Source organism: Globicephala melas, chromosome X (assembly GCF_963455315.2).
Source record: "Globicephala melas chromosome X, mGloMel1.2, whole genome shotgun sequence".
NCBI lineage: Eukaryota > Metazoa > Chordata > Mammalia > Artiodactyla > Delphinidae > Globicephala > Globicephala melas.
This window is the reverse complement of record NC_083335.1, coordinates 56,439,352-56,454,768: the sequence shown is the minus strand read 5'-3', so window position 1 is coordinate 56,454,768 and position 15,417 is coordinate 56,439,352. Positions and strand designations below refer to the sequence as shown.

At 36.6% G+C, this 15,417-nt stretch overlaps 1 protein-coding gene across 2 annotated transcripts in view; it reads left to right on the top strand.

The window, feature by feature from the left end:
* Window positions 1–15,417, top strand: part of LOC115849259 (uncharacterized) — a 61,824-nt gene that overhangs the window by 20,201 nt on the left and 26,206 nt on the right. For both annotated transcript variants that reach the window (XM_060292945.1, XM_060292944.1), the window contains one exon: window positions 490–583. In XM_060292945.1, the coding sequence (XP_060148928.1) occupies window positions 490–583 (94 nt within the window). The remainder of the gene's footprint in view (window positions 1–489; window positions 584–15,417) is intronic.

Below are 15,417 nucleotides of genomic sequence, written 5' to 3'. Positions count from 1 at the left end.
TCTTGCAAGCCTTACTCAAGTAAGATAATGTAATTTTTGTGAAATAAACTGATGTGTGAAATTTACTTTCAATTGCATTAAAAATATAATGGATTAATGGGTGGATAGAAGGATGGATAGATGGATAGATATATGCAAAAGCAAGTATAGTAAAGTGTTAATGATTAAATCGAGGTGGTAGATACATGGGCATTCACTATAAAATTCAATTTTGGTGTGTGTTTGAAAATTTTCCTAATAAAATGTTGGGAAAAATCAGATAATGTAAAGTAAAACACTTTGAGCATGGAAAATACTCAACAAATGGTAGCCAATATTATTGCATTCTCTCGGGTACATATAATAATGGAGTCTTAAGATGGGAACATTCATTCTGTGTTGTCAAAAATGAGTTTATTTTAAAAAGTGATTTATAACCAATTAAGCTACTTCTCTATCCTAACTATATATATATATATATATATTTTTTTTTTTAATTTACTGTGCCAGAGAACAGAGGAGTTTATCAGGACTCCAACCTCGGCATAATTCTGCACATGCTTTTGATACTGCTATGAGACCTTCTCAACCTGATCAAGGCCAGGTAAACACTGAAATTCATTTGTAAGGTAAACTAAGCTTACAGAAGACACCAAAGAGAGAAATGCCTTAGAGAAACAAAAAGAACTTTGGGAGATTAAAGAAGTAGTCAGAGACAACAAAATGAAGTGTGATCAGAAGATCAAATTGTACAAATATGGGCTTGTTGATGACAAGTTATTTATCAGTAGAGTACAGGCCAGGCCTGGGGCAAATTACACTGGGAGTGCTCTCTCCTTCTTTTCTCCAGCATTTCTTTCCAGGTAAAATCAAGTTAAAACATATATCAAAGGCAGCCTTGGGGAAAGTTAAAACACATATCAAAGGGGAAAAGGAAGCCACTAAAAGAGGACTAGAAAGATATGCGTAACAGGACACGGATTAGAGCTATGTGGCTTTTTTTTTTTTGAATTAGCTGAAAATCTCTTCTTATCTAACAATATGTTCTCAGTAGCACAGATCCTCTGAAACAGAAGACTTGTGTGGATCTCTTCAATTCAGTGTACCTTAGGAATAGCTCTGAAGTAAGAGGTCTGGATGTCATACCCAACCACAAGTATCAGAAGCAGCAGCAATGCTTTTATTGTTTTAAATCAAACAAATCGCTAGTAAGACACTGCAGCATCATCTTTTTGTTATGGTATTTTAGTCCTAGAATATGCCCAATTATGATCTCTATATTTTAAGGAAGACCTACTTTGAGACTAAAGAACACAAGCCTCAGTATAATTCTACATATATTCCTGATATGGTACCTTCTCAATAGTATCAAGGCCAGTTAAAATTAAAACTCATGAAAAGGTTAAGATAAAAAGTTGATAAACGGTGGATGAGTGAATGATAGTGGTCATATATTTTCTATTAGAAGTCAGAACAGTTAAATATTGGAACTTAGAGAATGAGGATAGGATTTATGTGTTTCTGAATATATCTGTGTCTATCTGTCTATCTAAAACATTTTTCAAAAACGAAGTTTAAGGTACTCTGGATGAATATACTATGGTGAATAATGTTGATGTTATGAAAGGCTAACTCTAGGGCTGTCAGATTGTTTTAGTTGTCAGTTGTTCTCCTGAAGTGACCAATTATTTTGTAGATGAATCCTATGAGTTAGAAAAGCAAGCAGGGAGATGGTGTTTTTCCTCTTCTAAGTATTCACTTATTCTTAGCCTCTGTAGTTACTTTGGCTACCCACCTATTTTTCAAATCTCCTTCTCTCCTTTCATCATCCCTTTTTTACTTAATGCTATACAAGCTCTAATAGCGGATAAAATTCAGGAGGAGGACCAATACAATGCACATCGTTTAGGCTATATTCAATAAATGTTACTCTCCCTTTTCCTGGTCTCAGACTTCCTATGGCTAAATGTCTGCTCCGTTCCTGTTACATCTATCTGAATACTTCCACTGTAGACACTTTCTCTTCATTGCTGTGAACATTTCCTAAATTTCCCTTTACTGAGGACGGCACAAGTGAACCACCATGCCTGGTCTCAATCTACCATATTCTTCTCTTCTTGAGGGTTTCCCAGAGTCTAGGGCATTAGGAAGTAGAAGTGGACTGCAGGTTAACAATTTAATAGAGGACTAGGAAACTTTTCAACTGAGTTAAACTTTTTAGAAGGGTGTCCAGATGCACTGTGCTCTGAGTGTACATTTAAAATATTGACTTTGGCGTGTGATGACTTTTCAGAAGCTAAGGCCCAGATCAGGTTTCCACAGACGTGAATAATGCTTTTTCATGCAAATTCATCACTATTTTCTTTATTCAGCTAACTCACACGCAGAGAACCAGGAATTAATAAGCAGAGCCTGAGTTCATTCTTGAATTGTCAACGTTAATCTTTTCTAATTGACTTAACAATTAGATTTGAGTGGGTGGAGGTAAGACTACGTATTTGCTACCTCTTCTTCACCTCCACCCACTTTTACTTTTAGCACAGAATAGCTTGTGGCTTTCAAAGCTGTTACAATCCTAGCATGAGCATATAATTAGAAGTCCCAATATATTCTGTGAATCTCTGGCAGGAAGGTGTGCTGCATAGTTTAGTCCTGTGAGAATTCACCATTGCTATTGTTGTTTATTTTTAGTTATTGTTCTGATCATAAATATGTTTTTTTAAGTTTATCTGCCTTTAAGTTTATCATGCCAGGTAATGATTCAGCCACATTCAGCCACAGGATATAACATGCTTTAGCTACTTTCACCTGGTGAAAATATATGACAGCTATGTCCAGAGGGGAAAAAAAAACACCCCTACATTTGATAGAGACCCAGGTAACTGGCATAGTCTGAAGAGCAAAGAAATAAATACTGGTATGACTTAAAGAGCATATAATAAACCATATAGTGGAGGCAACAAATATTGAGATGTGCTCACTGAAAAGGAAGAATACTTTGACTAAAAATAAGATCTTCTAAATTTGGCATTATAATCACAAACTTACCAAATTGCTGGATTTACTGTGTTTTCAAATAGAATGAATTGAAAGCAGGAGGAGATAATGTGCTAAGCTTTAAATGATCAATTTACCAAATCCAGGAGATTATTCTTCCTAGATAATAAATGAAAATAATATCCAATAATTAAAGTATTCTTTACTGATACCTGAGAATATTATATTATTTAAGTAATTTCTCACTAGAAGTTGTTAATATCATCTTCAAACAGTTAAACGTTATCAAGCACTCCACTACAGATGGCACTGTGCAAATTGTGATAATCTCCAGACCGTTGCTACATTTTCAGTCTGCATTATCTTTGGATATGTACATTATTCTACCTTATCAGTAAACAATTAGTCACAGTTTTATGAATATTTGCATAGTTAAAACCTTATGTTGTGTCACTTATCCAATTCATTAAATTAATTTGTCCATGACAACCAGTTATGTAAAGTGAACTGGAAATCAGCAAGGTAGAAATAATATCTTTTACTGAGATTAGTTTTTTCCAACAGTCCAATATTCTGCTTAGGAAAATAATATTAATTGGTTAGAAACACTAAAGGAATCTTAGCAATTGGAGGGGAATATTATTTTGCAGCTTTTTTAACCTTTATTTTATTTTTTTTACTTTTTATTTTTATACAATTTTTAAAGGTTACTTTCCATTTACAGTTGTTGCAAAATATTGGCTATATTCCTTGTGTTGTACAATATATCCTTGAGCCTATCTGAAACCCAATAGTTTGTACCTCCCACTCCCCTGCCCCTATAGTGCCCTTCCCTCTCCCTCTCCCCCGACTGGTAATCACTAGTTGTATTCTCTATATCTGTGAGTCTGCTTCTTTTATGTTATATTCACTAGTTTGTTGTACTTTTTAGATTCCACATATAAGTGATATCATACAGTATTTATCTTTCCCTGACTTATTTCACTAAGCATAATAACCTCCAAGTGCATCCATGCTGCTGCAAATGGCAAAACTTCATTCTTTTTTATGTCTGAGTAGTATTCCATTGTATATCTATACCACATCTTCTTCATCCATTCATCTGTTGATGGACACTTCGGTTGTTTCCTTGTTTTGGTTATTGTAAATAATGTTGCTATGAACATTGAGGTGTATGCACCTTTTTGAATCAGTGTTTCGAAGAAAAATATGTTCTGACTAAACTCCTAAGCTTCCTTAATCTTTGTTCCTATTTTTGTCATTTTATTTAAGATTATCATGCACCCAAATTTTCTGGAATTTTTAAGATATGTTTTCAAAAACAATAAAATATCCACGCCACAGGGGAAAGTCACTGGATGAAATTCTCCATATTTACCAACAGATGGCAGTGATCAACCATTAAGTGTATCTTCCTAGGCCGTTCTGGTTTGCTGAGGAAGAGCCTCCTCTGTAAAAATTCAAAAGCAGAAAACCTGTAGTTAAGCACTCAGGGCCAAATCATTGAGAGGACTTACCATCAGTATCAAATTATGGCGATTCTGATAAAATCTTAACTGATTTGTGTCACACTAACAGCATTGTAAAGCAAGCATCAATCAAGTGGAAAATAGGAAAATAGAAAACTGTAATGGTGAAGGATCACAACTATCCTTTTTCTAAAGTATACATATATGATGGAAATACGTATGCCAAAATATTAACAATACTTTTCTTTAGGTGGGAAACTATAGGTTAATTTTCCTTAATATATAAAAATTCTTCATAATCGTGAAGTAAAAGATCAACAATTCAATAAAAGAATGGACAAATTAGATGAACTGACAGTTCATTGAAAAGGAAATTCGAATAGCTCTTAAACATATAAAAATATGTTAACCTTCCTTCATTATTATAAAACGTGACTGTAATTATACTGAAATACCATTTTTTGCCTATCATTTTAGTAAAGATCCAAAAGTTTGTTAATATGTTCTATTAGAAAGGCTCTGAGGAAAATGGCTGGTGGAAAGGCAGTTTGGCAATTACAAATGCATATATCATTTGACCTAGCAATATCACTTGGGGGAGTGAATATCCTGCAGATATATTCCCATAAGTGCAGACTGATATGTTTATAATATTTTTATTGCTGCATGGATTACAATAGGAAAGGATTGGAAACCACACAAATGCCTATCAAGAGAGGCTAGTTAAATAATCTATAGTACATCCATACAATGGAACGCTATGGGACTTTACAAAAGACGAAGTGGATTATCTCTGTACTGATATGAAAAGATCTCCAAGACAGTTATAGTGAAAAACAAAAAATGGTGCAAAAAAGTGTGTATGGTGTGCTTCGTTCTGTATAAGAAAGAGGAGGAAGTAAGAATATATATTCATGTTGCTTATATTTATATTAAAAAACTTTGGATTAATACACAAGCAACTATAAAAATGATTACTGCTTAGGGGGTTGCGTGTGGAGACTGAATGGTTGGAGGTCAGGGGTGAGAAAAAGAAATTCATTGTTTAAATTATTACTCATTCAAAAATTTTCAGAGTATTTTGCTTTTAATAATGGAAAAAATAAAACTTTAGTTAGTTAATTAGTTACAGCTGTTAGTAATATTGTGCCATTATTATTTTCCTGATTTTGATAATGTACTATAGCTATATAAGATGTAAACTTTAGAGGAAGCAGAGTCAAGGTAATATAGGAACACACTGTGCAATTTTTGCAACTTGTCTGTAAGTCTAAAGTCATTTCAAAATAAAACGTTTTTAAAAATAAACTGGTTGAAAACCTCTTTGGTCCAAAGTCCTGCTGGAATGTGTAGGAAGACAGATGAACATCATTATGCCTGGTGTCCAGGGATATGATAAAGATCCATGAAACAATGGACAAGTCTAGGTCAGGTTCCTTTGCTATACCCTCTTTTTATTTTTTTAATAAATTTATTTATTTTATTTATTTATTTTTTGCTGTGTTGGGTCTTCGTTGCTGCATGCGGGCTTTCTCTAGTTGCGGTGAACGGGGGCTACTCTTCGTTGTGGTGTGCAGGCTTCTCATGGCAGTGGCTTCTCTTGTTGAGGAGCACGGGATCTAGGCGCACGGGCTTCAGTAGTTGTGGCACCTGGGCTCAGTAGTTGTGGCTTGCGGGCTATAGAGCGCAGGCTCAGTAGTTGTGGCACACAGGCTTAGTTGCTCTGCAGCATGGGGTATCTTCCCAGTCCAGGGTTCGAACCCACGTCCCCTGCATTGGCAGGCAGATTCTTAACCACTGCACCACCAGGGAAATCATGCTATACCCTCTTGCAGGAAGATGTTTCTTCCTTAGTAACATATCTTATTTTGCAACTATATTCTGGTTTGGGTGATTTTTTTTTAATATCTTCTTCCCCACTAGGAGCAGGAAAATGTATGTACATATTGTACATGATAGGTGTCTTAAAGCATGTGTAGGGAATGTAAGTGGAAGAAAGATTATTTTTCTTTTGCCTAGTTCCGAAATTCAGAACCAAAACCAATGGTGGAGATTATGGTAGGCAAACTTCAATTCGATGTAATATATCTATTTTCTAACAGTTGGAGCAATCAAATAATTAAACAGATTGGTCCCGTGAGGGGAGCACTCAAAACTGAAAATATTCCAAAAAAGGGTAGGATGAGACAGGAGTGACATCTTCAGGTGGAAGAATAGACTAGATAACAGATAAGATTCTATGATAGTCACTGCTAAGGTTCTGTATCCTTTCTGGCATATCACCCTTTAAATTTGCTTCAGCTTCCTTCATATTTGAAGAATCAAAGGAGCTTTTGTTTATTGCTATCCTTCAACTCTGTGTTTTCAGTATGTTAAATGCCAAGGTTATTGTTTGAAGCTCATTTTCTAATAAGTAATATTTAGCTCATTGAAGCTTATCTGCTGAGTTCTACCCACTCACTCAGTCTTGCGAGATCTCCACGCAGATTTTCCTTGTCAGCTTGGCAGTTCATTTTCAGGAAGGTCAGCATCAGATGTTAGTATGGAAGAAATTTTAGAGACCATCTATTCAATGACAGACACTTTAACGGCCTTTGGTGTGGAAACTTGTAAAAGTTTTTTGAAAGTTTAAATAAGTTATAACCATTTCAACTCCCTTACTCAAAATGCTCAAAAAACCCTAGTTGATTTTGTCAGTCATAATTTTCCTTTATAGAAATCATGATTGCTTTTACATAATAAGTTATGTTTTCTTAAGCATCTGATGATATTGCTGTTAATCTTCCACCTCACCCACAATGTAAGAATAAGAATTATTGGTCTATAGTTCTCAGGATTCTTATGGATTGGAGTCAGCATATTGGCCATTTATAACAAAATGTAACACTTCATGGTCATATATTCCACAATTTCAATTTTGACTTTCTTCAAACTGTTCAAGAGATGCTCTCCAGCCCTTATGATTCTCCTACACCTAGTATTTTGACTAAGACTTGACAAGTGATTCTGAATAAATCTTTCTGCAATGAAAAAACTGTTCTATAAATCTGTGCTGTCCAATGTGTCAGCCACTAGCCACATATGGCTATAGTGGACTTGAAATTCGGCTAGTATGACTAAGGAGTGGGTTTATTTTATTTTAATTAATTTAAATTTAAATAACCAAATCTGACTAGTGGCTACCATATTGGATAGAACAGGTATGACCACCCTACACATTTAAAGTAACTTTTCTCTGACACCTTTGATTCTTTTTAATCTACATTTTTTTAATGTATTTATTTGGCTGCATTGGATCTTAAGTTGCGGTGAGTGGACTCTTTGTTGCAGCATGCCAGCTTCTCTCTAGTTGTGGCATGTGGACTCCAGAGCACACGGGCTCAGTAGTTGCAGCACATAGGCGTAGTTGCCCTGTGGCATGTGGGATCTTAGTTCCCCGACCAGGGATCAAACTCCCGTCCCCTGCATTGGAAGGCAGATTCTTAACGACTGGACCAGCAGGGAAGTTCCCTTTGATTTACTAAACACTTTCAGGAAAGCTTTATTCTTAATTTCCCTCAGTAAAAACCAATGAAAATAATTCATGTAGTGTCTTCACTAATCTTATTGTTAATTCTAAAACTAGCTTTTTTGTCTGTTCTCTCATTTCCCTCTTTGGGTTATGGTGTAAAAATATCTGAGCTTGGAATCATATGATCAGAGCCTGAGAAATAGTTCTGTGATCTTTTTACATATAGAATTTATACAGTCTGAATCTGTTGAATCGTGGTAATCAAGCAGTTCAAATGATTTTTTTTCCCCAATCAACCGTCCGTTCAGTATCATTAAGACTTTACTGTGATTGAGGTACTCTGGGATATAAGTAAGGTAATGGAGTAGAGAAGAACTAACATTTATTGAACACGTCCCATACACAAGGCATTTTTAAATCACAGAATGTCTGTAACATAGGATATCTATTTTAATCTTCATGACTGCCCCTGCATAGTCTTATTAATCCTATTTTTAATAACGAGGAAATCAACAATAAGATAGGTTAAGTGACTGTACATTTTTTCTGGGTTTTTTGGTACATTTAAAATGCATACTTCTCAAAATAAAACAAGGCTTCATTTTTTAAAAGTTCTAGACCTTTTAAATTTCTGGAAATTTCTAACCCTTACTCTATAATTGTAAAGAGAAAACAGACTACCACAGAATTCTAGTAGTTTCTAATTTGTTCATTTAAAAAATACTATGACTCTGCGAATGGTCTCTGGTATGTTTTAAGCATATTCTACCATTTAATATCTCTTTGGAAATAATTTTTTACCTTTCTTGAATGTAAAAAATGTAGTATGTAAAAAGATATTTGGGGCAGAGTTTCAAGATGGCGGAGGAGTAAGACATGGAGATCACCTTCCTCCCCACAAATACATCAAAAATACATCCACATGTGGAACAATTCCTACAGAACACCTACTGAACGCTGGCAGAAGACCTCAGACTTCCAAAAGGCAAGAAATTCCCCACGTACCTGTGTAGGGCAAAAGAAAAAACAGAGACAAAAGAATAGGGACAGGACCTGCACCTCTGGGAGGGAGCTGTGAAGGAGGAAAAGCTTCCACACACTGGAAGCCCCTTCACTGGTGATGACGGTGGGTGGGTGGGGGGGAAGCTTTGGGGCCACGGTGAAGAGCGCAGCAACAGGGGTGTAGAGGGCAAAGCAGAGAGATTCCTGCACAGAGGATTGGTGCCGACCAGCTCTCACCAGCCTGAGAGGCTTGTCTGCTCACCCACCGGGGCAGGTGGTGGCTGAGAGCTGAGGCTTGGGCTTTGGAGGTCAGATCCCAAGCAGAGGACTGGGGGTGGCTGCGTGAGCACAGCCTGAAGGGGGCTAGTATGCCACAGCTAGCCAGGAGGGAGTCTGGGAAAAAGTCTGGACCAGCCTAAGAGGCAAGAGACCATTGTTTTGGGGTGCACGATGAGAGGAGATTCAGGGCACTGCCTAAATGAGCTCCAGAGATGGGCACGAGCTGCGGCTATCAGCACAGACACCAGAGATGGGCATGAAATGCTAAGGCTGCTGCTGCAGGCACCAAGAAACCTGTGTGCAAGCACAGGTCACTATCCGTACCTCCCCTCCAGGGAGCTTTTGCAGCCCCGCATTCCCAGGGTCCCATGATCCAGGGACAACTTCCCCAGGAGAACACACGGTACGCCTCAGGCTGTTGCAACGTCATGCTGGCCTTTGCTGCTGCAGGCTTGCCTCACAACTGTACCCTTCCCTCCCCTTGGCCTGAGTGACAGAGCTCCCTAATCAGCTGCTCCTTTAACCCTGTCCTGTCTGGGCAGGGAACAGACGCCCTCAGGAGACCTACACGCAGAGGCAGGGCCAAATACAAAGTTGAACCCCAGGAACTGTGTGAAGAAAGAAGAGAAAGGGAAATTTCTCCCAGCAGCCTCAGGAGCAGGGGATTAAATCTCCACAATCAACTTGATGTGCCCTGCATCTCTGGAATACCCAAATAGACAATGAATCTTACCAAAATTGAGGCAGTGGATTTTGGGAGCAATTGTTGACTTGGGGTTTGCTTTCTGCATCTAATGTGTTTCTGGTTTTAAGTTTATCTTAGTTTAGTCTTTAGAGCTTATTATCATTGGTTGATTTGTTTACTGATTTGGTTGCTCTCTTCCTTTTTATATATATTTTTTTTCCCTTTTTCTCCTTTTATGAGTGTGTATGTCTATGCATCTTTGTGTGATCTTCTCTGTATAACTTTGCTTTTACCATTTGTCCTAGGGTTCTGTGTCTCTGGGTTTTTTTGTACTATATTTTTTAGCACTTTTTATCATTGGTGGATTTGATTTTTGGTTTGGTTGCTCTCTTTCATTCTTTTTTATTTCTATTACTGTTTTATTTTTAATAATATTTTTATTTTTAAATTAATAACTTTTATTTTTCTTTCCTTCTTTCTTTCCTTCTTTTCTTTCTTTCTCCTTTCTTTCTTTCTTTCTTTCTTTCTTTCTTTCTTTCTTTCTTTCTTTCTTTCTTTCTTTCTTTCTTTCTTTCTTTCTTTCTTTCTTTCTTTCTTTCTTTCTTTCTTTCTTTCTTTCTTTCTTTCTTTCTTTCTTTCTTTCTTTCTTTCTTTCTCTCCCTCCCTTTTCTTCTGAGCCCTGTGGCTGACAGAGTCTTGGTGCTCCAGCCGGGTCTCAGGTCTGAGCCTCTAAGGTGGGAGAGCTGAGTTCAGGACACTGGTCCAACAGAGGCCTCCCAGCCCCACATAATATCCAATGGCAAAAGCTCTTTCAGAGATCCCCATCTTGACTCTAGGACCCAGCTCCACTCAATGACAAGCAAGCTACAGTGCAGGACACACTATGCCAAACAACTGGCAAGACAGGAACACAACCCCACCCATTAGTAGAGAAGCTGCCTAAAATCATAATAATTTCACAGACACCCCGAAACACACCACCGGATGCAGTCCTGTCCACCAGAAAGACAAGATCCAGCCTCATCCTCCAGAACACAGGCACCAGTCCCCTCCACCAGGAAGCCTACACAACACACTGAACCAACATTAGCCACTGGGGACAGACACCAAAAACAATGGGAAACATGAACCTGCAGCCTGCAGAAAGGAGACCTAAAACACAGTAAGATAAGCAAAATGAGAAGACAGAGAAACACAAAGCAGATGAAGGAGCAAGGTAAAAACCACCAGACCAAACAAATGAAGAGGAAATAGAGTCTACCTGAAAAAGAATTCAGACGAATGATAGTAAAGGTGATCCAAAATCTTGGAAATAGAATGAGAAAATACAAGAAACTTTTAACAAGGACCTAGAAGAACGAAAGAGCAAACAAACAATGATGAACAACACAATAAAGGAAATTAAAATTATCTAGAAGGAATCAATAGCAGAATAACTGAGGCAGAAGAACGGGTAAGTGAACTGGAAGATAAAATAGTGGCAAGAGCTACCACAGCACACAATAAAGAAAAAATAATGAAAAGAATTGAGGACAGTCTCAGAGACTTCTGGGACAACATTAAACACACCAACATGCAAATTATAGGGTTCCCAAAAGAAGAAGAGAAAAAGAAGAGACTGAGAAACTATTCAAAGAGAATATAGTTGAAAGGTTCCCTAATATGGGAAAGGAAATAGTCAATCAAGTCCAGGAAGCACAGAGAGTCCCATACAGGATAAATCCAAGAAAAAACATGCTAAGACACATATTAATCAAACTATCAAAAATTAAATACAAAGAAAAAATACTAAAAGCAGCCAGGGAAAAGCAACAAATATCACACAAGAGAATCCCCATAACGATAACAGCTGATCCTTCAGCAGAAACTCTGCAGGCCAGAAGGGAGTGGCAGGACAAATTTAAAGTGATGAAAGAGAAAAACCTACAACCAAGATTTCTCTACCCAGCAAGGATCTCATTCAGATTCGACAGGGAAATTAAAAACTTTACAGACAAGCAAAAGCTAAGAGAATTCAGCACCACAAAACCAGCATCACAACAAATGCTAAAGGAAACTCTCTAGGCAGGAAACACAAGAGAAGGAAAAGACCTAAAATAACAAACCCAAAACAATTTAGAAAATGGTAATAGGAACACACATATCGATAACTACCTTAAATGTAAATGGATTAAATGCTGCAACCAAAAGACATAGAATAGCTGAATGGATACATAAACAAGACCTGTATACATGCAGTCTACAAGGGACACACTTCAGACCTAGGGACACATACAGACTGAGAGTGAGTGGATGGAAAACGTTATTCCATGCAAATGGAAAAGAAAAGAAAGCTGGAGTAGCAATTGTCATATCAGATAAAATAGACTTTAAAATAAAGATTATTATAAGAGACAATGAAGGACACTACATAATGATCAAGGGATCAATCCAAGAAGAAGATATAACAATTTTAAATATTTATGCACCTAACAAAGGAGGACCTCAATACTTAAGGAAATATTAACAGCCATAAAAGAGGAAATCAACAGTAACACAGTCATAGTAGGGTACTTTAACACCCCACTTTTACCAATAGAAAGATAATGCAAAATGAAAATAAATAAGGGAGCACAAGCTTTAAATGATACATTAAACAAGATGGACTTCATTGATTTATAGGGCATTCCATCCAAAAACAACAGAATACACTTTCTTCTCAAGTGCTCATGGAACATTCTCCAGGATAGATCATATCATGGGTCACAAATCAAGCCTTGGTAAATTTAAGAAAATTGAAATCGTATCAAGTATCTTTTCCGACCAAAATGCTATGAGACTAGATATCAATTACAGGAAAAAATCTGTAAAAAACACAAAGACATGGAGGCTAAACAATACACTACTAAATAACCAAGAGATCACTGAAGAAATCAAAGAGGAAATCAAGAAATACCTAGAAACAAATGACAATGAAAACACAACGACATAAAAGCTATGGGATGCAGCAAGAGCAGTTCTAAGAGGGAATTTAATAGCAATACAGTCCTACCTCAAGAAACAAGAAACAACTCAAATAAACAACCTAACCTTACAACTAAAGTAATTAGAGAAAGAAGAACAAAAGACCCAAATGTTAGCAGAAGGTAAGAAATCATAAAAATTAGACCAGAAATAAATGAAAAATAAATGAAGGAAACAATAACAAAGATCAATAAAACTAAAAGCTGGTTCTTGGAGAAGATAAACAAAACTGAAAAACCATTAGCCAAACTCATCAAGAAAAGAATGGAAAAGACACAAGTCAACAGAATTAGAAATGGAAAAGGAGAAGTAACAACTGACACTGCAGAAATACAAAGGATTGTGAGAGATTACTACAAGCAAATATATGCCAATAAAATGGACAACCTGGAAGAAATGGACAAATTCTTAAAAAATCACAACCTTCTGAGAATGAACCAGGAAGAAATAGAAAATATAAACACACCAATCACAAGCACAGAAATTGAGACTGTGATTAAAAATCTTCCAACAAACAAAAGCCCAGGACCAGATGGCTTCACAGGCAAATTCTATCAAACATTTAGAGAAGAGCTAACACCTGTCTTTCTCAAACTCTTCCAAAATATAACAGAGGGAGGAACACTCCCAAACTCATTCTATGAGGCCACCATCACCTTGATACCGAAACAAGGCAAAGATGTCACAAACAAAGAAAACTACTGGCCAATATCACTGATGAACATAGATGCAAAAATCCTCAACAAAATACTAGCAAACAGAATCCAACAGCACATTTAAAGGATCATACACCATGATCAGGTGGGGTTTATCCCAGGAATGCAAGGATTCTTCAATATACACAAATCAATCAATGTGATACACCATATTAAAAAATTGAAGGATAAAAACCATATGATCATCTCAATAGATGCAGAAAAAGCTTTCAACAAAATTCATCACATATTTATGATAAAAACCCTGCAAAAAGTAGGCATAGAGGGAACTTACCTCAGCATAATAAAGGCCACATATGACAACCCACAGGCAACATCATTCTCAACGGTGAAAAACTGAAATCATTTCCACTAAGATCAGGAACAATACAAGTTTTCCCACTCTCACCACTATTTTTCAACATAGTTTTGAAAGTTTTAGCCACAGCAATCAGAGAAGAAAAGGAAATGAAAGGAATCCAAATCGGAAAAGAAGAAGTAAATCTGCTACTGTTTGCATATGACATGATACAGTATATAGAGTATATCAGAGACACTTACAGAAAACTACTAGAGCTAATCAATGAATTTCATAAAGTAGCAGCATACAAAATTAATGCATAGAAATCTCTTGCATTCCTATACACTAATGATGAAAAATCTGAAAGAGAAATTAAGGAAATACTCCCATTTACCATTGCAACAACAACAACAAAAAAATACCTAGGAATAAACCTACCTTAGGATATGAAAGACCTGTATGCTGAAAACTATAAGACACTGATGAAAGAAATTAAAGATGATACAAGCAGATGGAGAGATATACCATGTTCTTGGATTGGATGAATCAGCACTGTGAAAATGACTATACTACCTAAAGCAATCTACAGATTCAATGCAATCCCTATCAAATTACCAATGGTATTTTTCACAGAACTAGAACAAAAAAATTCTCCAATTTTTATGGTAATACAAAAGACCCTGAATAGCCAAAGCAATCTTGAGAGAGAACAAGAGCACTGGCGGCATCATGCTTCCTGACTTCAGACTATACTACAAAGCTACTGTCATCAAGACATTATGGTACTGTCACAAGAACAGAAATATAGATCAATGGAACAGGATAGAAAATACAGAGATAAACTCACACAAATATGGTCAGCTTATCTTTGATAATGGAGACAAGAATATAAAATGGAGGAAAGACAGCCTCTTCAATAAGTGGTGCTGGGAAAACTGGATAGCTACATGGAAAAGAATGAAATTAAAACACTCCCTAACACCATACACAGAAATAGACTCAAACTGGATTAACGACCTAAATGTAAGGTCAGACAGTACTAAACTCTTAGAGGAAAACATAGGCAGAACACTCTATGACATACATCGTAGCAAGACCCTTTTTGACCCACCTGCTAGAGAAATGGAAATAAAAACAAAAATAAACAAATGGGACCTAATGAAACTTAAAAGCTTGTGCACAGCAAAGGAAACCATAAACAAGACGAAAGACAACCCTCAGAATGGGAGAAAGTATTTGCAAGTGCAGCAACTGACAAAGGATTAATCTCCAAAATATACAGGCAGCTCATACAGCTCAATATCAAAAAACAAACAACCCAATCCAAAAATGGGCAGAAGATCTAAATAGACATTTCTCCAAAGAAGATATACAGATTGCCAACAAACACATGAAAGGATTCTCAACATCACTAATCATTAGAGAAATGCAAATCAAAGCTACAATGAGGTATCACCTCACACCGGTCAGAATGGCCATCATCAAAAAAATCTGTG